General features: G+C 52.1%; 10 protein-coding genes and 1 non-coding gene across 11 annotated transcripts; 6 read left to right on the top strand and 5 right to left on the bottom strand.

Annotated features, from left to right (window-relative positions):
* The first annotated feature begins 772 nt into the window (after positions 1–772).
* On the top strand, positions 773–4534 carry BDW74DRAFT_160267 (DEAD/DEAH box helicase). The gene has a single exon (XM_073725593.1). The coding sequence runs from the start codon at positions 857–859 to the stop codon at positions 4190–4192; it is 3336 nt and encodes a 1111-aa protein (XP_073580062.1). The 5' UTR covers positions 773–856; the 3' UTR covers positions 4193–4534.
* BDW74DRAFT_160263 (ATP-dependent Clp protease proteolytic subunit) lies at positions 4532–5658 on the bottom strand. The gene is made up of 5 exons (XM_073725592.1): positions 5431–5658; positions 5357–5375; positions 5275–5300; positions 5075–5216; positions 4532–5010 (listed from the first exon to the last, which is right to left on the bottom strand). Exons 1-5 carry the CDS (start codon positions 5572–5574, stop codon positions 4595–4597), a joined length of 747 nt encoding a protein of 248 aa, XP_073580061.1. The 5' UTR covers positions 5575–5658; the 3' UTR covers positions 4532–4594.
* Positions 5655–7146, top strand: BDW74DRAFT_160262 (uncharacterized protein). The gene has a single exon (XM_073725591.1). The coding sequence runs from the start codon at positions 5763–5765 to the stop codon at positions 7116–7118; it is 1356 nt and encodes a 451-aa protein (XP_073580060.1). The 5' UTR covers positions 5655–5762; the 3' UTR covers positions 7119–7146.
* Positions 7147–8614, bottom strand: BDW74DRAFT_160260 (4-nitrophenylphosphatase). Its single transcript, XM_073725590.1, has 5 exons — positions 8360–8614; positions 8275–8296; positions 8122–8190; positions 7946–8037; positions 7147–7871 (listed from the first exon to the last, which is right to left on the bottom strand). The coding sequence occupies exons 1-5, from the start codon at positions 8429–8431 to the stop codon at positions 7200–7202; spliced, it is 927 nt and encodes a 308-aa protein (XP_073580059.1). The 5' UTR covers positions 8432–8614; the 3' UTR covers positions 7147–7199.
* A 255-nt stretch (positions 8615–8869) lies between these two features.
* On the top strand, positions 8870–8987 carry BDW74DRAFT_t174. Its single transcript has one exon. It is a non-coding gene; the product is annotated as a tRNA-Ser (tRNA).
* On the top strand, positions 8960–9695 carry BDW74DRAFT_160254 (uncharacterized protein). The gene has a single exon (XM_073725589.1). It carries the CDS (start codon positions 9088–9090, stop codon positions 9325–9327), a length of 240 nt encoding a protein of 79 aa, XP_073580058.1. The 5' UTR covers positions 8960–9087; the 3' UTR covers positions 9328–9695.
* A 239-nt stretch (positions 9696–9934) lies between these two features.
* On the bottom strand, positions 9935–12776 carry BDW74DRAFT_170260 (putative protein transport membrane glycoprotein Sec20; the record flags this gene model as incomplete). The annotated part of the gene is made up of 7 exons (XM_073727140.1): positions 9935–10099; positions 10149–10949; positions 11008–11086; positions 11137–11256; positions 11554–12103; positions 12156–12403; positions 12463–12776. 7 exons carry the CDS (start codon positions 12774–12776, stop codon positions 9935–9937), a joined length of 2277 nt encoding a protein of 758 aa, XP_073580057.1.
* A 298-nt stretch (positions 12777–13074) lies between these two features.
* Positions 13075–13745, top strand: BDW74DRAFT_160251 (mitochondrial 54S ribosomal mL53 protein). Its single transcript, XM_073725588.1, has one exon. It carries the CDS (start codon positions 13268–13270, stop codon positions 13586–13588), a length of 321 nt encoding a protein of 106 aa, XP_073580056.1. The 5' UTR covers positions 13075–13267; the 3' UTR covers positions 13589–13745.
* ipp1 (inorganic diphosphatase IPP1) lies at positions 13746–15739 on the bottom strand. Its single transcript, XM_073725587.1, has 5 exons — positions 14967–15739; positions 14793–14912; positions 14396–14739; positions 14263–14346; positions 13746–14215 (listed from the first exon to the last, which is right to left on the bottom strand). Exons 1-5 carry the CDS (start codon positions 15459–15461, stop codon positions 14077–14079), a joined length of 1182 nt encoding a protein of 393 aa, XP_073580055.1. The 5' UTR covers positions 15462–15739; the 3' UTR covers positions 13746–14076.
* Positions 15740–15994: 255 nt separating this feature from the next.
* On the top strand, positions 15995–17862 carry BDW74DRAFT_160244 (tRNA-dihydrouridine(20) synthase (NAD(+))). Its single transcript, XM_073725586.1, has one exon. The coding sequence runs from the start codon at positions 16272–16274 to the stop codon at positions 17598–17600; it is 1329 nt and encodes a 442-aa protein (XP_073580054.1). The 5' UTR covers positions 15995–16271; the 3' UTR covers positions 17601–17862.
* Positions 17863–19172, bottom strand: BDW74DRAFT_160243 (DSC4 family protein). Its single transcript, XM_073725585.1, has 2 exons — positions 18798–19172; positions 17863–18731 (listed from the first exon to the last, which is right to left on the bottom strand). The coding sequence occupies exons 1-2, from the start codon at positions 19007–19009 to the stop codon at positions 17909–17911; spliced, it is 1035 nt and encodes a 344-aa protein (XP_073580053.1). The 5' UTR covers positions 19010–19172; the 3' UTR covers positions 17863–17908.
* Between the last annotated feature and the right edge of the window lie 32 nt (positions 19173–19204).

The following is a 19204-nucleotide window of genomic DNA, read 5'->3' as shown; positions in this document are numbered from 1 at the left end:
TGGCTTCGTGGGAAACGGTGCCAAGTCACCTACATAGCTCGAAAAACCATGCCGCATTGTGCTGATGGGAGGCCCAAGATATGCTTCACTTCCAGAAAGTATGCAGAGTCCTTCCACTCTCAAATCGATCGAGCTGTGGGTGGTATTAGCGGGCGTCAGTGCCAATTCTGTTCAGCCAGCGATGTCCTAAATAATGAATTCATGGGGTTAGTTTAATGGAGAGTCGTAGCTCTAATAGGGAGGAAAATGAAGAGTTGTCAAGAAACATAAGACAGGTAGTTAGCCTTGCTACCGGAATGTTAGTAAATACCTCAGCCCTCAGGCACCGATTGCTCATACTTTGTATATTCTAGTTCTGTATGGAATAAAGTTCACGATCACTCAAGGCTTATTCTGTGTGGGAAGTCTATTTCAGTCCTAAACTTCTAATATAAGCCATGTTTCATCTACCTTTGTTCTGACCTCTACAAAGATATATTGGTCCCGGCGGAGATGATCTCCACCGCCTGGTTTAGAGTAGAGGGACTATCAGATATCTACATCAAGTTTCGAGCGACCAGCTGCCGAATTGCCATGAGCTTGGTCTCGGCTCGTATGTAATCTTGCTTAAAGAAACTTATCTTTGTTTGAATAAAGTCTTCTCATTTGCATTCTCCTTCCTACCTTGTCCTAATTGAAGCGCGTATTCACGTGACCCAGGCGCGTCCGCCCGAATGCCGCGATTTTGCGGAGAGGCAGAAAAATCGCCTTGGAGAATCTGAGCTGAGGGCTCCCTTCTGCAAACGCCTTGGTGGTGGAAAACAGGTCGCAGTTTTGGATTCACCTCACTTGTATATTTACACTCCAATCGCTCACCATGGACGACATCGTTCCTGACACCCCGGTCAGCGACAAAAAAATCGTTCACAGTACGCCTCCCGCCAGCAGCGCTATGGTCGAGGACGACGGGGAGTATGAAACGATCGCCACCCTGCCTGTGAACCCTCCACAGAACACTTTGCTTGCAACACAATCAATGTCTCCTACACAGCGACTCACTCAACCTACGCAACTCGTCGACGGCCCTTATACAGCGAAAGGCAATTCGGTTGTACAAGTCGCCGCATCTTCTCCTCTGCGACCCGCCTCCTCTCCTTCTCGCCCTTCCCCAGCCGGTCCTGGGCGTATTGCCAGTCTGATGGCGCCCAGCGGTACGCGATTCTGCCCTCCCGCGAAGCGTGCGCCCGTGATTGATTTAGACGACGATGGTCCTACCTACCGAGGAGGTTCTTCCGACGACGATATTGAGATGACCACAGACATTAAACCAGCCACATTTACGACGAAGTCTTCGGGAAGTCTGGAAAAGCCTGCGGCCATGGATCGGTTCAAGGAGATTACCTCCTCCGCTGTCTACGACCCTTCGAATGCCAAGCGAACCGCCGCGCAGATGGATCCTGCGCCGAAGGGAGTCGCTGTCAAAAGGGCCCGCCAGGATGGACCTTCGCGCGCTCAGCCGGTAGATACCCAGCTGTCATTGCAGGACATTGACGATTATCAAATGCGGGTAAAGGTGGAGAGAATGCTGAAGATCCTACCGCGCAAGTCGGTTTATGATTGCGTACAAGCTCTCCTAGCGAAGAAAGGGAAGTACGAGGATGCACTAGACTATCTGGCCAGCGCCGAGGATCCAGAAGTCCACACTATCTCGTCTGAGGACGAACTCAATGCGATTAAAAAGACGTCCCCGATAGCACCTGCGAAGCAGAATATCAAAGCACGGGGGAGAATTCAGGACAAATGGACTGCTCCCAACCTGCCAAAGGGAACATCCCAGAAACAAGAAGACGATTCGAAGCCGCGGAAGCGGTTGATTCGAGGACCCAAATCACGAACGTCTTCAGCACCGTCAAGCCCTACTCAGAACCAAACACCTCCCAAGAAGAGCTTCGGTCGACTCGTCCAAGGGCGCAGGCGCCCATCACCTACCCGGTCTGAATCTCCTGAGGCGCCTCTAGACCTGACTGATGATTCCGACTCTGCCTTTGATGGACAGGATGGCACCGACACAGAGGCTAAAGTCCTCAACTTCTTCAACAAGTGCAACGCGCCAGGTCTCGCCGATCTAGCCGCGATAACCGAGCAACTCGCTGAACACATAATCACCCACCGTCCGTTCTCCTCTCTTGATGAGGTTCGCGTGGTTCCTGCACCAGAAACCGAACAAACAACCACCAAAACTGGCCGAAAACGGAAGGCTCCCAAGCCGGTTGGTGATCGCATCGTTGACAAATGCCTTGATATGTGGGTTGGATACGAAGCGGTTGACTCACTGGTCGCTCAATGCGAGGCGCTCGGAAAGCCAGTAGCGGCGGAGATGAAGAAATGGGGCGTTGACATTTTCGGAAAGCGGGAAGGAGAACTTGAGCTAGTTTCAATGGGGTCTTCTGGATCTCATGATTCAGGTATAGGCACACCCGCTAGTCAACCATCTGATGAAGACAGTGATGGCCCTGGATCCAGATCTAGGAAAGCTCGGTTCATCTCACAGCCCGGAATCATGGCTGAAGATCTTAAAATGAAGGACTACCAGATCGTTGGTATCAACTGGCTATCATTACTTTTCGAGAAAGAGCTCAGCTGCATCTTGGCCGATGATATGGGTCTTGGAAAGACCTGCCAGGTCATAGCCTTTCTGGCCCATCTATACGAGAAAGGCATCAAGGGGCCGCATCTAGTCGTCGTGCCATCGTCTACCATTGAGAATTGGCTTCGAGAGTTTCAAAAATTCTGTCCCACTCTCTCAGTGATGCCGTACTATGCCGATCAGAATGTACGAGCCCAGATCCGGGAGCAAATCGAGGAAAACAGAGAGGACATCAATGTTGTCATCACAACTTACACAATCGCAAAGGGCAAGGTTGATGCGCACTTCCTCCGCAATATGGATTTCTGTGCTTGTGTTTATGATGAAGGCCACATGCTCAAGAGCAGCACGTCGGTTCTGTACGAGAAACTGATCAGGATCCGCGCTCGGTTCAGGCTTCTTCTGACGGGAACGCCGCTGCAAAACAACTTGCAAGAACTTGCCTCCTTGTTAGGATTCATCCTTCCCAAGGTGTTCCAGGAGCGGAAAGACGACCTACAGTACATTTTCTCAAACAAGGCAAAGACCGTGGATGAAACACATTCCGCGCTTCTTTCTGCGCAGCGAATCGAAAGAGCAAAATCTATGCTAAAGCCTTTTGTCCTCCGGCGAAAGAAGCATCAAGTCATTGACCTGCCTGCAAAGGTCTCCCGCGTCATGTACTGCGAGATGAATGCCGCCCAACAGGAGATCTACGACCACGAGAAGAACGAAGTAAAGAAACTTTTGGAAGACAGGGCAGCCGGCAAGAAGACGGGCAGCAAGTCTGCAAACATCCTTATGAAACTCCGCCAGGCAGCCATACACCCTCTCCTCCATCGGCGCCATTATACCGATGAAATACTGCTGAAGATATCCAAGGCGTGCATTCGGGAGGAAAAGTTCGCCGAGTCCAACCCGAACATTATCTACGAAGAACTACAAGCCTACAACGACTTCGAGTGCCACCAGCTCTGCATCGATAACCCCAAACATCTCGGCAAATTCGCCCTCAAGAACAATGAGTGGATGGACTCCGGCAAGGTTGACAAGCTGTGTGAGCTCCTCCGCCGGTTCAAAGAGAACGGCGACCGCGCCCTTGTCTTCTCCCAGTTCCGCATGGTGATGGACATCCTCGAAGATGTGCTCGAAAATGAGCATCTTAAATTCGTCCGTCTCGACGGAATGACCAGCGTTGAAGACCGCCAGTCCATCATGGACACCTTCCACGAACAGACCGATATCCCTGTCTTCCTACTTTCGACAAAAGCCGGCGGCGCCGGAATCAACCTTGCGTGCGCCAACAAGGTCATCATCTTCGACTCCAGCTTCAATCCGCAGGAAGACGTGCAGGCTGAGAATCGCGCCCACCGTGTTGGTCAGAACCGTGATGTCGAGGTTATCCGTCTCGTGACTAAGGATACCATCGAAGAGCAGATCTATGCCCTTGGACAGACGAAACTGGCGCTTGACCAGGCTGTTGCGGGAGATGATGGGGTCGAGTCGAAGAAATCCGAGGAGGCCGGTATCAAGGCCGTTGAGGAGATGTTTACCGCGGAGCTCTCGCAGAAGAAGGTGTCTTCCTGAAATCAATGGGGTCGTCTTTATCTTGCGATCCTTTCAAGATCCATTAGCGACCGATTCCCATTTCGTTTGTTGGTGATGTTGCTGTCAAGTCCACTTGGTTATTGATGGATGCAATGAGTTTGTTGTGTTGGATGGAATGCATATAGGTGCCGAATATTGGTCTTATTACTGGATCTAATCATGGGCGCAGCTTATTACTTAGAGGCGTTTAGGTTTATCTTTTCTTGCATCTCGCATTGGGCTTGTTATAGAATCTTACCGCGAATATAGGTTCGTGGGAATCGAGACTTGTCATGTCATACATACCATACCATTGTCCTAATATTACATGTTGAACCGAGACGAGCCATCATAACGAAATTCCAGGGTATAAACACCTCTTTCCATAACCTGCACACAGCCCTACTGATCCTTTTTCTCCCCCTCAGCCCCAGCCCCAGTCTTAACCCTACGATCCAGAATCTCATCGACGATACCCAACTCCAGCGCCTCCCGCGCACCCATAAAGTAGTCTCGCTCCATCAGCTTCTCAATCTCATCTAGTGACATCTCCTTCTTGCTCGTCAGGTGCCGCTTGTAGATCTGGTTCAGCTGGTGCCGCACGCGCAGGATCTCCTTCGCGTGGATCGCGATGTCAGTCGCTTGCCCGAAGTATCCGCCAGACGGCTGGTGAATCATGATCGATGAGTGCGGGAGGCAGTAGCGCTGGCCGGCTTGGCCGCCGCACAGGAGGAGTGAGCCCATTGAGGCTGCCTGGCCGACGCAGATTGTGGAGACGGGGGAGGCGATGTAGGTCATTGTGTCGTAGATTGCGAGACCTGCATGTCATTATTTATCAGTTTGGTCTTGTCGGCGGATATGTGGTTCACTGTGAGAACGAACCGGCCGTTACGGATCCTCCGGGGGAGTTGATGTACAGGTGGATTGGTTTCTGGGGGTTGTCGGCTTCGAGGAAGAGGAGTTGGGCGACGATCGAGGCGGACATTGTTTCGTCCACTTCGCCGTTCAGGCAGATGATTCGTTCCTGTGCGTGTTAGTATAAGTATATTATGGAAGAAGACATTGGGTGGTGAGGCGTGTACCTTGAGGAGTCTGGAGAAGATGTCGTCTGCGGGTTATGTTATGTTAGCACGATCGCACACCTGCTTGCAGCGCGTCACGTACAAGTGTGCCAGCCACCTCCCTATAGTCTGTTAATATCAATTCATTCAGTCGGCGGCCATAGGAAGGATGCTTACCACCGTCTCTGTCACAAAGGGCGTCGGGGTCCAGCCCCGCGGAGGAAGCGCCGATGACAGGGCCGGGATAGAGCTGGAGAAGCTCCTCATGGAAGGGCGCGAGGTGAGGCGACAGAGTCGCTGTAGCGAGCGTGTAGTGTTCATCGTGTTGTGAGATCGTAAGAGAGAGGGTGAAGGAGGTATAAGAAGAGGAGGTAAGTTGACAGCTGAAGCTCCGCGGCGTTGGAGTCGAGAGTTGGAGTTGGAGTTGGCGTGCGGAGCGGAGACTGAAAATCGAAGCTTTCCGCCCCGGAATTTCACCCTTCAGCCTCCTCACTCCGTGGCAGTCAACCATGGAGGCCCTCCACAGCCGGCTCCCATACGCTCAATGGCGTCTGCAGGTCTTCCGCCAATTGTTTCTGTCGTCTGCTCCGTCAAGGTCGACTTTTCCGTCTCGTCGCGCTTACTCGAGCAGCAAAAACGAAAATGTCCAAGCAGACCCCAGCACAACGACCGGAGAGGACAACATCAAACCCGACATTGACACCAACCAGAATGATGCAGCCGACTCTCAATCTACGATACCACTGTCGAAACTCCTCCCCCAATCACCCCTCATAACGAATCCCAACGCCCACCACAACCTCCGGCACCGCAAAAAAAGCAGGCCCACATCCGAGGACACATCCGAGCTCTCGGAGAACCCATGGGCAGTGGCCCTCGCATCACCAATACGCATGTGCAATTTGACAGGGACTCGATTGCCCCTAGCGCTCCTATCAACGTGGGGATTGGTAGAACAGCCGGCGCAGGCGCCAGAGCCAGAGCCAGAGCCAGTATCCAAGGCCACCACCACCACCACCACCACCGCCGCCGCGGACACCACATCCAACCCAGAGCAAAGCCCACAACCTCACACACCCGCTGGCTCGAAGACCATAAAGCACAAAGGCAGGGGCAACAAGGAGGACAAAAGCAAACTATGGCTGCTTCCAATAAGCCACCTGCAAAACAGCGTGGCGCGTCATGACACGAACAAGAACCGCCCGGCCCTCCAATTCCGCATGATAGAGCGCAAGCATCACCTCGAAACCGTTACACGGGCAATAGAAAGGTCTCGCGCGTCGAAGGACCACGCGCTGCCGAAACTGGCTCCCGCCCGCTGGAAGTCCCCGCTTGGACCTTTGACCAGGGAGCTTCAGAAACGTCTCGTCTGGCGGTTGGATATGCCTGATTTTGTGCTAACTGCGAAGCGTCGGGAGGCGTTAAAGTACCTGAAGTGTGTTTCCGATGGGCTGAGGCTGAAGAACACACCGGGGACAGTATGGGCGTCTTTCAATGTTCAGAAACCGTACTCCAAGGAGACGCTTGTGGAGGGGTTTATGGCAGATGATCTAGTAGGGCAAATGACACACGATCAGCTGAAGCGCGGTGTGTTGCTGTTCCTTGGGGAAGGGTCCGGTGCTGACGCTGGGGCTGCTGATGAAGTGCCTACTTTCCCGGAACTTGTCGCGCTTCCGGGGGGTAACGAGAAGGTTCCTGTTTTTGATTTGACGCGGCTCCTTTCGCAGGCTGAGCTCGAGGAGCTCCGGGCTTACCATGAGCATTTTAAGAAGTCCGGCGCGTTTCTCAAGCCGTCCACGAAACCCAGCGTTGATGCGATTCTAGCATTGTGGAATATCCATGGGTACCTCATGGAAGCAGGCTGAAGCCTCGACTGCTCGTGCCCTTCTTTTATGGGACTTGTATTCTATTCTATTTCTAAACTTCTTATATACCCCGGGGACCGATTACTCCGCAGCCTCCAACAAATCCGAAAGCTTATCCAGATAAAAACTCGGCCTCACAAGCCCCTCCTCAAAGTCCTCCTTGCTACTAACGCCTGTAAGAACCCCCAATGTCCCTCCCAGATTCCCCTCATTCCCAAATCGAATATCCGTATTCGCCCGATCACCCACCATACAGGCGCGTGCCCGATCAAACTGGAACTTTCCCTCAATCGCATCCATCATCGCCTGGTTCGGCTTCCCCAGCGCAACAGGGTCCCGACCCACCATCAGAATCAGCGGCGCACTCACCGTCCCCGCACCGGGAAACAACGTCCCCGAATTCGGCAGCGTCGAGTCGATATTCGTCGCTAGGAACACCGCCCCGCGCCGGATATAGTGGTACGCCAGCGCCAGCTTCAGGTAATTCAAGTGGAAATCAAGCCCGACCAGCACGACGCCGACTTCCGGGTCCAGCAGGGATTCATCGCCGGCTGCGATGAGCTTGTAATCTTCCGGTGTGATGTCACGACGGTAGAAGGGGTCTGTGCCGCCGATGAAGGGGACGTTCTCGGAGCGGAGTTCCTGCTCGATGCCGGTTTCGCCGAGGACGAAGACCTTGCGTTTGTTTTCGGGGAGGGTCAGGATGCGGGAAATGTAGATTGAGGCGCTGTAGGAGGAGGAGAAGATCTCTTCCTGTTCGTGCGGTTGGTTCATGTTGCAGGTGGGCAATGGGATAGGGTGGATTGCGATACGAGTGGTATACTCACGGTGTTCGCTGGGATCCCCAAGGCCTCTAGCTTCTTCTTATAGTCCGCGCGCGATTTCGTGCTGTTGTTCGTGACGAATACGACTTGTTTGCCTGGGGAGGAAATGAGAACGCCAGTCAGCAGGGAGTTTGTCTACCGCCACGCCCGTGTGCATATATCTACGTCAAGAAACATACCACGCGATCGCAGCAACTCCAGAGTCTCGACGGTCCCCCGAAAGACGTGGTCGCCAGACCATAGTACACCTGACAGTTATCCGCATGTCAGCGTCGTTCTATCATATGTACTTTGGCGGGGGTCGCGGGGATCAGGAGGTAAAGGCAACGAACCGTCACAGTCGAACAGGAATACCTACCCGGCCGTGTATCACATTAATACATGTTCCGTTACATCTGGGAGTTCCGTCAAACTCACATCGAACTTGTCTAGGAATTGCTTCAGGCCGGCGGGATCGCCGGTCAGATAGCGGGGTACGGTCATCGCCATGGCGGGGTAGGACGGTGCAAAGGATGTATGTGCGGAAGTAGTGAAGTACTAGGAGTCTGTGAGCCAGATAGAATTCAGAGTTCGGCTTGTGGACCAAGGGCTGCTGTAGTGGACGTAGCAAAGTGTGGGTAAAGAGTAAAGAGAAGGACGGAGTCACGGAATATGGCAGTACGGCAGCTCGGCGTCATCCCGTTATCGGCATGCCGCGGTCCATCCCCAATCCCCGTGCATGCGATGGGCGCCTCTCCAATTACAAATTATGGATATATTGGTAACCTCACAGTTTGAATAACATTGGTAGTTATTCGAAACGAAGGTCAAAGAATACTGCTGCGCAACACCGAAAAGGATAGTAGAAGTGCCGGAGGAGGGTAGAACATATTGGTTATGTCTGTTTAGGGATATACTTTTTCTTACTCTTGTAATAAGTAATTACGTGGCAGCATGGCCGAGTGGTCTAAGGCGGTAGACTTGAACTATAGAAAAGGGCAGATTGCCAATTTTTCTTAGTAATCTACTCTCTTCGGAGGCGTGCGTTCGAACCGCACTGCTGTCGTCAAACCTAATTATTTTCATTTTATACCCCCCGGGCCCCTACCTGTTTGTGTATAAGGACCAGCTTATAGCTAATTCGTTTCTATGGCCCAGCGGTATAAATGCTGACACTCGCTTTGAAAAGTCGCTTTTATCCTCACCTTACCTATTTTTGGCTAATATTTGCTCACTTACCTGTTGGTAGGGTATGTAAACACGCTTGGGATGGTATTTGGTCGCGCTCTAAAAGCTTCTTAGGGCGTGCTTTGGAAAGACACCTAGAAAGGTGCTTGCTTGTCTACTACATAAAGCCAGCAGACAGACAAAAATACAGGCTAGATGTAGAGGGGGGACCAGGTTGAATCTACTATATGGGGAAAGTGGGCGGTTTTCTTTTTATCTCATCTGGGCCTACCTTGTTGCCTACGGTATTATGTTGACCGGTGGATATGCAGCACAACAAGTATGTTGACAAAACCTCATTTCTTGCTAGCTTGGGCCGCAGAATACAAACTGTACATACGTGAGGCCTACAGACCGTCCCGCAACGAGTAATGGATGAATCAACAGTTGCGGGGAGCTTGGAAGTGCAGGATTGATGCGACTGAATGCATGCAGACAGAAAGGTCTGACTGGACTGGACGATTATTTTCAGTGCATGTTAGATTTGGTGTAGCCGCGGCCACAGCCTTAATAATCATGAGAGATGTAAGGTGTGTGGTGAGAATATGGACAACGTCACAGTCTATTGGACCACAAAGTGTCAGCTCATACAATCGTTAATTTATGTTGGTCCTATTTCTAGAGCGATGTTGCAAGCTCAACTCCTGGTAATATTTTAGCAGAATATCCTGTCCCCAGAACTTTCGACCAGTCCCATGTCCTCATATGCGAGCAAGTTGCGGAACTCGAGGCAAGAATGTCGAAATGCTTGCAAATTCCCTACAAACTTCTTCGCAAGCGACCTGCTCATGACCCTTCAAGGATTCCGGAGATCTTCAGAGCAACATCCAGAATTGACAGATGCTCATCAGCACCATCCACCAGTCGCTTGTCCATTTCTGAGAAGACAAGTACGATCTTGTTCTTCTGAATGTCGGGTATAGTGTCGTTGTAGACCATTCGTCGATACAACTGCGAAAGTCAGTCAGGATCTTTGTGTAGAGTTTTTGCGGAAGAATACCTGTAGCAGGATTTGTGTAGCACTCCAGCCATCAGCCACAATCTCTGTGACGACCTTCGAAACAGCTTCATACGGCGACGCCATCTTCTTCGGTTGCAGAGACTTAATCAGCCCATCCAAAACACTCTCGGGAATAACACCCGCAATCTCCTCAATAGTCCTCACGGTAATCACATCAGACCCCTGATCCTTCATCTCCTCATCTTCATCCCCCCCCTTCGCAACCTTCGCCGCTCCTACCAGCCTAGCCGCACTCTGCATGTACGTAATAGCACGTCGCAGATCACCATCACTGCACGATATCAACTTGTCCACAACCCCATCCTCCAGCGACAGATTCTCCATCTGCGCAATCTGCGCCAGCCTATCTCCAGCAGCCGAGTTATCCAGCGGTTTAAAGCGAAACTTGCTGCATCGACTGGCCAGCGGCTCAATAATACGTGTGACGTAGTTGCAGACCAAACAGAACCGTGTTATCCGACTGTACTGCTCCATTGTGCGGCGGAGAGCAGACTGCGCATCCTGTGTCATGCTGTCTGCTTCATCGAGGATGATGATCTTGAACGGGGGGCACGGGTATTTCTCGAAGTATTCGGCATCTAGCCCGGTAGGATGGCTGAGCTGGACACGAGCAAAGCCTTTTACTTTCTCGCGGACAATTCCGATTCCGCGCTCGTCTGAGGCGTTGAGTTCAAGGATACGAGAGCGGTAGAGGGCAGGACCGAAGAGGGATTTGGCGAGGGCGAGAATTGTAGATGTCTTTCCTGTTCCTGGAGGGCCGTAGAAGAGCATGTGAGGGAGCTAGTGGTCTTGAATTAGTCCGTCCCAACTTTTGGAAGTTATGGAATGGGCGACGAACGTTGGAAGCTTGCAGTGTCCGTTGGAGCACTTTCGTCGTGTGATCCTGCGCAGCGACATCATCTAATGTTTTAGGACGGCTAATATTGTCAGTTGTCCCGCACAACTAATGCCGGACATGAGAGCATACTATTTCTCAACCCATGGTTGCTGTCGCGCTTGCTCTTCTTTTCCTTCAGTGGGCTTCTGCTTTGAGTTGCTGGATGCGGCGGCGGCGCGAGCCTTATTGCTGAAGAAATTGGCTGCCATACTATATTTGTGCTGCAGCTGCCTGGTCTGGAGCGAGGATATATTGTTGGAATTGAACGAGGCGGAGATTCCCGAAGCTCTCAAAAGCTCAGGTCGCAAGGGCCGAAGAACGCGTCCCCACTCAAGCACGCGTTTGCCAAGAATCAATTAAGCCCCAAAAGATCTCCATGCTAGCCCTACATTACAAGGCCTGATACTACGAGTGCATCTCTTCGGGAGTGGATTTACCTAAATGGATAAGAAAAGATTATTCTATAGTTCGTCCCTTCGGTTTTGCAGCACCTCCGTCGCCTCGTACATTCTCTTCTTCGTATTTCGCGGGAGCTCCTCTTGTCTTTGCAGCTCCGATGGCGAGAAGTCGTCAAGATTTGTCCCTTCCTGCTCCGCGTTCTCTTCTACAATCTCGCCAATCTTATCCATCACCCAATCTAGGTCCGCCGCATCCGTGCCTGGAACTTCATCGGGGACCGTATTCTCAACAACGTGGATCTTGGCTTCGGGTACATGACTCAGTACTGGCGTTTCCTGTACCAATGTCTCTGTGCCTGTAGTCGCGGAGGATTGAACTGCCTTGCTCGTGACACCTACTGCCCCTGCAACGCCGAAAACAGACCGTAGAGCCAGTTTGAACGGTAACCACACAATCCACCAAAGTGGACCGTACAATAGTCTTCGAAACACCAGCCATGCGATCGTACCAACTAGGATGTAGAACGCCGTTTCCAGATACCATGTGTCCGACTTCTGGGAACGGAGAAGAGACCCAACAAGGTTGCGCGAGGATGAGAGCAACGTATCAAGGCTAGTATATGACTCCGCGAGAGATGACAAGGCAGCGCCAGATTGTTCTGGAAGTCGTCAGTCCATTACCCAAGAAGCCTGGTAAGGTGGACAACATACCTAGAGTCTCCTGTGCAAATTGACTTCGAGACAGCTCGGCCTGCATAAGCTGGTGCGTCCGCCTCAACGCCGCCGTGACATCCTTGGAAGCATTCTTAACAATATCCTCCTGAGTCAACTTTTCCTTCGCCGGATTCCGTTTCTCGGCTCCCTCTGATCTCGAGAAGAGCAGTTCCCTCTCCTTGCGCTTAGCCAGTTCTGCATTACGCTTCGCCTGTAGCTGAGCATTCCTAAAGTCGCCTCGTGTCCTAAACAGAAGGTCATTAGCATTCGTTCCAAAGTGAACAAGGGTAAAGGTTCTCCCGACTTTTTCAGATCCTTCGCTAACCGCCGAGCCATCGCAACAACCCGCTCCTTCTCTGTCTCCTTCTCCGAGTCCACACCTTTCCTCCTCGTGTCTGTCGTGGCCTCGAGGGCGTCCACATCGTCTTTCAATAGTTCCAGCTCATCCTCGGCCTCCTTTAATCGGGAGTGTATTTCTCCTCCGAGCTCGAGGCGGGCATCATCACCTTGTCCAATGGCCGTGGTAAAGTTCTGTAGTCGAGAAACAAGGGGATGTATTTGAGCGAGAGCAGTAGACAGCTCTTTTAGGCGGCTCTGAAGTGCGGGAAGAGTCGACATTATTGCGGCGTCTGTGCGAGGAAGCTTGTGTAGAGAAATTGTTTAGGTCAATGTATGCAGTTCTTTGATTCCCGATTATTATTAAATCCAAGAGGATACGCCGAACGAGAAAACAGTTGACAGCTTCTAGATTAATCAAGCATGTGTCCAATTCCGCTCCGCATCGTCATCGGTTCCTGAGCCCGCACGCAGGCGGATGTTTGCACCAAATGCAAACTCGAGGATCTCGGACAGCCAATTTGTCCGCGGATTTTCCCGCCAAAAAGCTGGAGTATCGCGAGACAACAAGACGAGACGAGCCAAAAGACCAATTGACGGATTCTCGTTGTCGGATTTGAGACTTTTTATACCCGGAACTACTGACCTCCGAGTTCCTCCTGGTAGGTATGCCTTACGCACCGCACCCGCTTCTCACCACCGCCGCAAACTAACAACCCACCCAGATCAAACCACCGCAACCAGCCGGCTCATCCAAACAACAAACCGACACAATGACCATCCCCCTCCAAACGATATCCACCCTCCGCACATCCTTCAACCCCTTCGCGCGCTCTGCGCGCCCCTGCCGCCTCCTCCTCTCCATTATCCGCAATCCCTCCACAGCACCCGCCAGCAGTCCCACGCACATCGACATCAAGGTCGAGCAGCTGCCACGGACGTCGACGAAAGAGCCGGAGATTACGGTCGGTTTTAAGGGCGGGAAGGAAGTCAAGCTTGAGGTTGGCAAGCGCCAGATGAAAATTGGGGATGTCGTTGAGGAGATTGCACGCATAGGGAGAGCTATTGAGCGAGAGGAGAGTTTGAAGGGTTAGTGGAGGATTATTTGGGTGGAAATGCTCATTGGGATGTGGCTTCTTGGGACAGGAGGTGGTTTTACGTGGTGATGGTGTATTTTTATTGCATGTATATCTATTTATGGTACCTATTTTGGTTTCGGAGTAATTCAATTGCTTGCTACCTTCATACTATCTTAACGCTGAGTTAGGTCTTCTTGCATAGTTTTCTATGGTCGCATACAAGTTGTATACCAGTTGTAAAGGTATAGAGAGCAGCGGGAGGGTTCTTTATAACCTTACAATGCCTATGTAGCACGATTCTACCTAGGAATATTTTGCTCTCAGCAGTTACAAGGCACCGAGTTCAAGTAGCAGTTAATCTTCGTATCATGGCACTGACATGTATGTCAATGCCAGTATATAGCCGCATAGAGGCCAGTACATTATGTCTAGCTGATGCAAAATATCGTATTTCAATCGCTAGTGCAAGATCCTAACATTTTAAAATTTTGCTTGAGATACATTTACACAGCAGCACCAGAGATGAAGAACCACTTGTCAATGGTACCATCAACGGGAGCAGGGGGGAGGTTCTCGCCGCGGGGAATGCTGGCGACTTTGGAGGAGTCGGCACGGTCAGAGTTGTCGAGGGTGGAGTTGGCACTGTTCGTGTTAGCACTGCATAAAGTATATCGGAGAACAAAACTTACAGGCTGATGTCACCACGGTCAGACTTTCCGGTGACGAGCTTCTCCCAGGCATCGGCACACTCGTGGATGACCTCCTCGGCGTACCTGCAGACGTTAGATGACGTGTTTCGCATGATTGTGCAGGCGGACTTACTTCTTGTTCTTGGCCTCACCGGAGAAAGCGAACTGGTTCTCGGGCTTTCCGTCGGGAATCTTGTAGATACGGAACCACTCGTTGGTGGCACGGAGGAGGCCGGGAAGGTGACGCTCAACATCCTCAATGTCGTTGAGCTTAGGAGCAAGGGGGTCGTTGACGTCGATAACAATGACCTTCCAGTCGGTCTCCTCCTCATCGAGCAGAGCCATCACACCGAGAACCTTGACCTGCTTGACCTGACCGGGGTAGCCGACAAGCTCACCAATCTCGCAGACGTCGAGAGGGTCGTTGTCACCCTTGGCCTTGGTCTCAGGGTGGACAACGTTGGGGTCCTCCCAGGTCTAGATAAAGTTAGTTTCGGCTGCAATGAAGTGAAATGAGCCTTTCAACATACCTGGGGGAAGGCACCGTAGTTCCAGAGGTAACCCTTGTGGGGGAAGCAGTTGCGGACGAAACGGAGCTTGCCCTTCTTGGTGTCCTGCTTGATGGGGTTCAGGAACTCCTCCTTGGAGATCTATACAAATTGGAGTCAGTCTGCGGCCGCGTTGGCGGGGTATGATGCGCATACCTCCTGCTTGGCATTGATCCAGCGGGGGATCTCAACGACCATGTTGAGAACGGTCTTCTCAGCATTGGCGTAAAGGGGGATGTCGTGGAAGGGAGAGACAGGCTGGCCATCTTTCTCGATGTACACCCGGTGCTCCAGGGTGTAGGGCTGGCCGATCTTGCGGACAGTGTAGGACATTGTGGAAGACGGCGGGGTAGCGGCGGTAGCAAAGTGTCTTGAAATTAGAGCGGCACGGCTTGTTACGGAAGCAATCGAATGATCAATTCGAGCTGCTGAAGTGGGCGGGATGGAGGAAGAAGGAGAGAAAGAGAGGGAAGAAGAGGCAGAGGAGGGAGGGGCTTGTTTAGTGGGGGGAGCCACTGTCACTGATGTGCGACGAGGCGCGGGCAAACAGCGAGTGAGGGCCAGGATCGGAGAGGCGGTGGGCTGCAGTCGCCGGGTCAATGGAGCTGCAGTACGTAGCGCGTGTACAAGGCTGCTTGTCCCCGGGCGCATCGAAGGGGAGAACCGAGCCAGCGATGCAGAGACCTTGTCGAGGAGGTCAATTGGACGGCGGGAGCTGGGCGAGGCAAATTCGGGGAACTTACCATAGAATCGGAGGCGACGCGATGGAGGTTATTAAGGCGTGGAAGTGGTCGGCAAGTGGAAATTCGGTCGCTACCTCCGAGGTTAGAGATCGGGAGGACAGCGATGTGACAGTTCCGAGGACCTCTAGAGTCTACTGAAGCTATCTAGGAGGTACAGCAACGGCCTGGGCTTTGCCTTTTCGCAGCGTCAATTCTATCGAGCTCGATCTCTAAGCGTGGAACAGGCTGGCAGAATGATACGGAGTATGGGTAGTAAAATTTAAGATCTGTCGGCGTCGTCGCCGGCTGGAAATCCTGATACACATTTACCTTACGCTACTATGCGCCCAGACCATCGCCATTCACGCCACTATTTACGAGATATGCTTTCATGACTTGTCCTGTAGTTTGCTTGCAAATAAGCCCGTGTTTTGACGTGTCTCACAGCAATTATCATCAAGACCAAATAGTCTGGAAGCCAGCTGAGTCGTGATGCTATTGCTCCCAGCAAAAAAAGTGTAGCACGTGACTCAGGAGCAACTCCGGCACCGGCTTACAGGTACCGTACAGCCTTATCGCACGTGATGAGAATTTTTATCCTCTCCGCCTTCGAGTCACCATCAAGGCATCATTGGAGATTCTCAGGGTCCATTGTCTTGACCTAGCTAGATCTCGTCTTCAAGTTCGACTTGAGATCGCTGCCCGCACAAACTTTTCTTCTGCTGTAATTTTAAATGCTATGTCCAAATTCGTTCGCGCCGCAATGACTTCCGCTACGAAACGAGTTCCCATCCCTGCCAACGGGGTCGACTACCGTGGCAAGGTCGTGCTTGCACCGATGGTGCGCTCCGGCGAGCTACCATCCCGTCTACTTGCTCTCAAATACGGTGCGGATCTTTGCTGGGGACCCGAGACGATCGATAAGGCGATGATTGGTACCACTCGCCGCGTGAACCCCCGCAATGGCTGCATCGAATTCAGCCGCATGCCCTCGAACAGCATCAACAGGGAGGACGCCAAAGAATCCGTCATTTACCGCCTTGATCCGGTACGGGAGAAGGGAAAGCTCATATTCCAGATGGGTACGGCTTCTCCAGAGCTCGCCGTTCAAGCGGGCAAGCTGGTCGCTGCTGATGTGGATGGTATTGATGTCAACTCGGGATGCCCAAAGCCGTTCAGCACAAGCGGTGGCATGGGTGCAGCGCTCTTGCGTACGCCAGACAAACTAGTGTCTATCCTAGAGGCTCTAGTCAAGGAAGTTGGCGAACCGTATCAGATTGGCATTTCCGTCAAGATCCGTCTCCTCGAGACTCCCGAGCTCACGGAGAGCCTAGTCTCGAGGCTTGTACGGACCGGTATCACAGGCCTTACCATTCACTGTCGAACAACACCTATGCGTCCCCGCGAGCGCGCTATCCGTGAGCAACTCCGCATGATTGTCCAAACCTGCCACGACGCTGGCGTCGCCTGCGTTATGAACGGAGACGTAACATCCCGCGACCAAGCCTTCGCTCTCATGGAAGAATACGGCGCGGACGGCGCCATGATTGCCACAGCTGCGGAGGCCAATTCTTCCTGCTTCCGGACTGAAGCAGAGGGTGGCCTCGCTCCCTGGCGCGAAGTTGTCCACGCCTACGTGAAGTACTGTATCGAGTGCGAAAATCGCTTTGGTAACACCAAATACCTCATCAACATGCTCATACCTGGCAAAGACAAGGAGTTCAGAGAAGCCAAGCAGGCAAAGTGCTATGCGGACCTTTGCCACGTTCTGCAGCACGATGACCTGCTGCCTGCTGCTCGGGAAGTTGATGAGCTGCTTAACCTTGCACATAAGTCAACGTTCAAGAGCAAGGCTGTTGAAAACGCCATCGCAAACAACGAGACCGCTAGGGCTGCCGGTGGTGCCTCGAGGTCGAAAAACAACACTCCCGCTTCTCATGGTGTTGGGCCAATCCGCACAAACTCCATTCCCAAGCCTGTGAAGGCCGAGACGAAGCCTGCGGCAGCGGAGGTGGATGCCGCCACCATATCGGCCCCTCAGCCTCCGCAGAATGAGGTGGCTGTATAAATGGCACCATCATTCTTTTTGTTCTGTTCGATGAGGGGCATACCTGGCGTTGAAAGAATTAGTATATATAGATCTCTGTGCATTCTTTTTCGGTGGTCTGGTCTTGTTTGCATTTTTGGGTGTTTCTTCTGGCGATGTTTATCTGTTCTTGGTGGTTATAAGATTCCCATACCTTGTCCTTACGTACTCTGCATTACATTCCAATCACAATGCCTATTAGACCATTTATCCTTTGATTCTCGAAATATTAGATGTGAGAGAAATACATTTACACCATTACTCCTAGCTAGAGTACAAAGCCCAAAAGATCATGTTGTCGTAACTCTCTCCAGCCGCCCATCGGCACCTACCTGGAGACCAAAGCGCTCCCGCAAGAAGGCAGCCGTTTGATCCGACGGTGCATAGGTAGCTGACCGCCGTACCGTAGAGGGACTAAATCGCCATTGATCCCGGATAACATTGAAAAGTTCCATGCGTACTATAACGGCGTCTCCGGAGGAGTATGCGTCTAGAGCATGTTGATGATTTGTATGGTTACCTCCAGTCTCAGACGGGTCTGCTAGTAGTCGAGTGCGTTCAAGCTCCTCCTCACTCGGAGGTGGCGAGTGGGTATCTGAAGGTGTGGAATGGGAGCCTTGTTCGCTACGCTCGTTTTCACCATTGGTTGATCCTTCCCGGGATTCGGTTTCGCGGCTCGAAACTCCCCGTTCCTCGTGGTCATGGTCTTGCGCTTGACCGGGTTCAGCCCGCGCAGGTGCAGCATTGGCAGCGGCAGCGGGCGTAGCAGCAGTGGTGTTTCTAGACTCGGCCAACTTCACCCGCTCAACAATAAGACCCAGCATCACGATATTGAGGATCATCACCAGTAGGTCGAGGAACAAAAGGCGGGTGAGCGGCACAGGCGCCTTTTGTCCAATAAAGTCTATGATAATTCCGCCATGTAGATAGCCTCTAGTTGCTTCTCCGGCCTCTGGTTGACTGAAGAAATTGTGAAAGATCATGCAAAAGAGATTACTCGCAAAGATGGCTCCGATAAAGGGCTGATTTCGCGTGGGGTCGAATGGGGGCGCTTTGGGAGTGAAGAAGATCAGTTGGGATATTGCGCGGATTGCAAAAAGTACTATCGAGCAACTAATAGAGAAATCAGCCTAATTGTGCTTGCGATGGTGGTTGAAACCAGGCGATAAGGGCACTCACTCAAGGTAGTAGAGTGCAGATAACTCGCAGTAGATAAGGATATCGAGATCGCGGAGTAGACGATCGATGAAGGCGAGTCTTGCGGCGATTTGGAGCTTCTTTCTCAAGCCATCGTCCTGCAGCGTGGGCGATGTCTCCGTGATGCTGCCATCTTGGATGCCGGACACGTCAGCGATGTATTCCGCATCTCGAAAGACATCCGGTGTTGTCATAGAGGGTCATCCGGGCATTGACGGCATCTATGACACGGGAGATAAGTTGAGGCAGGACGATGACGGCCAAAAGCGCAGGTGATAAGTGCAGCCTCTACGGTCTTCAAGCGGCGTGAATCAGTTCAGAACGTCGGAGTCTTGGGGTAGAGGAATGTGGAGACCAGCTGAGGGGAAAGCCCATGGCGGAGGCAGCAG

The sequence above is a fragment of the Aspergillus multicolor genome (genome assembly GCF_047715735.1).
Source record: "Aspergillus multicolor strain CBS 133.54 unplaced genomic scaffold BDW74scaffold_31, whole genome shotgun sequence".
Lineage (NCBI taxonomy): Eukaryota > Fungi > Ascomycota > Eurotiomycetes > Eurotiales > Aspergillaceae > Aspergillus > Aspergillus multicolor.
Note: the sequence above shows the minus strand (reverse complement) of the source record. Positions and strands in the feature narration are given on the sequence as shown.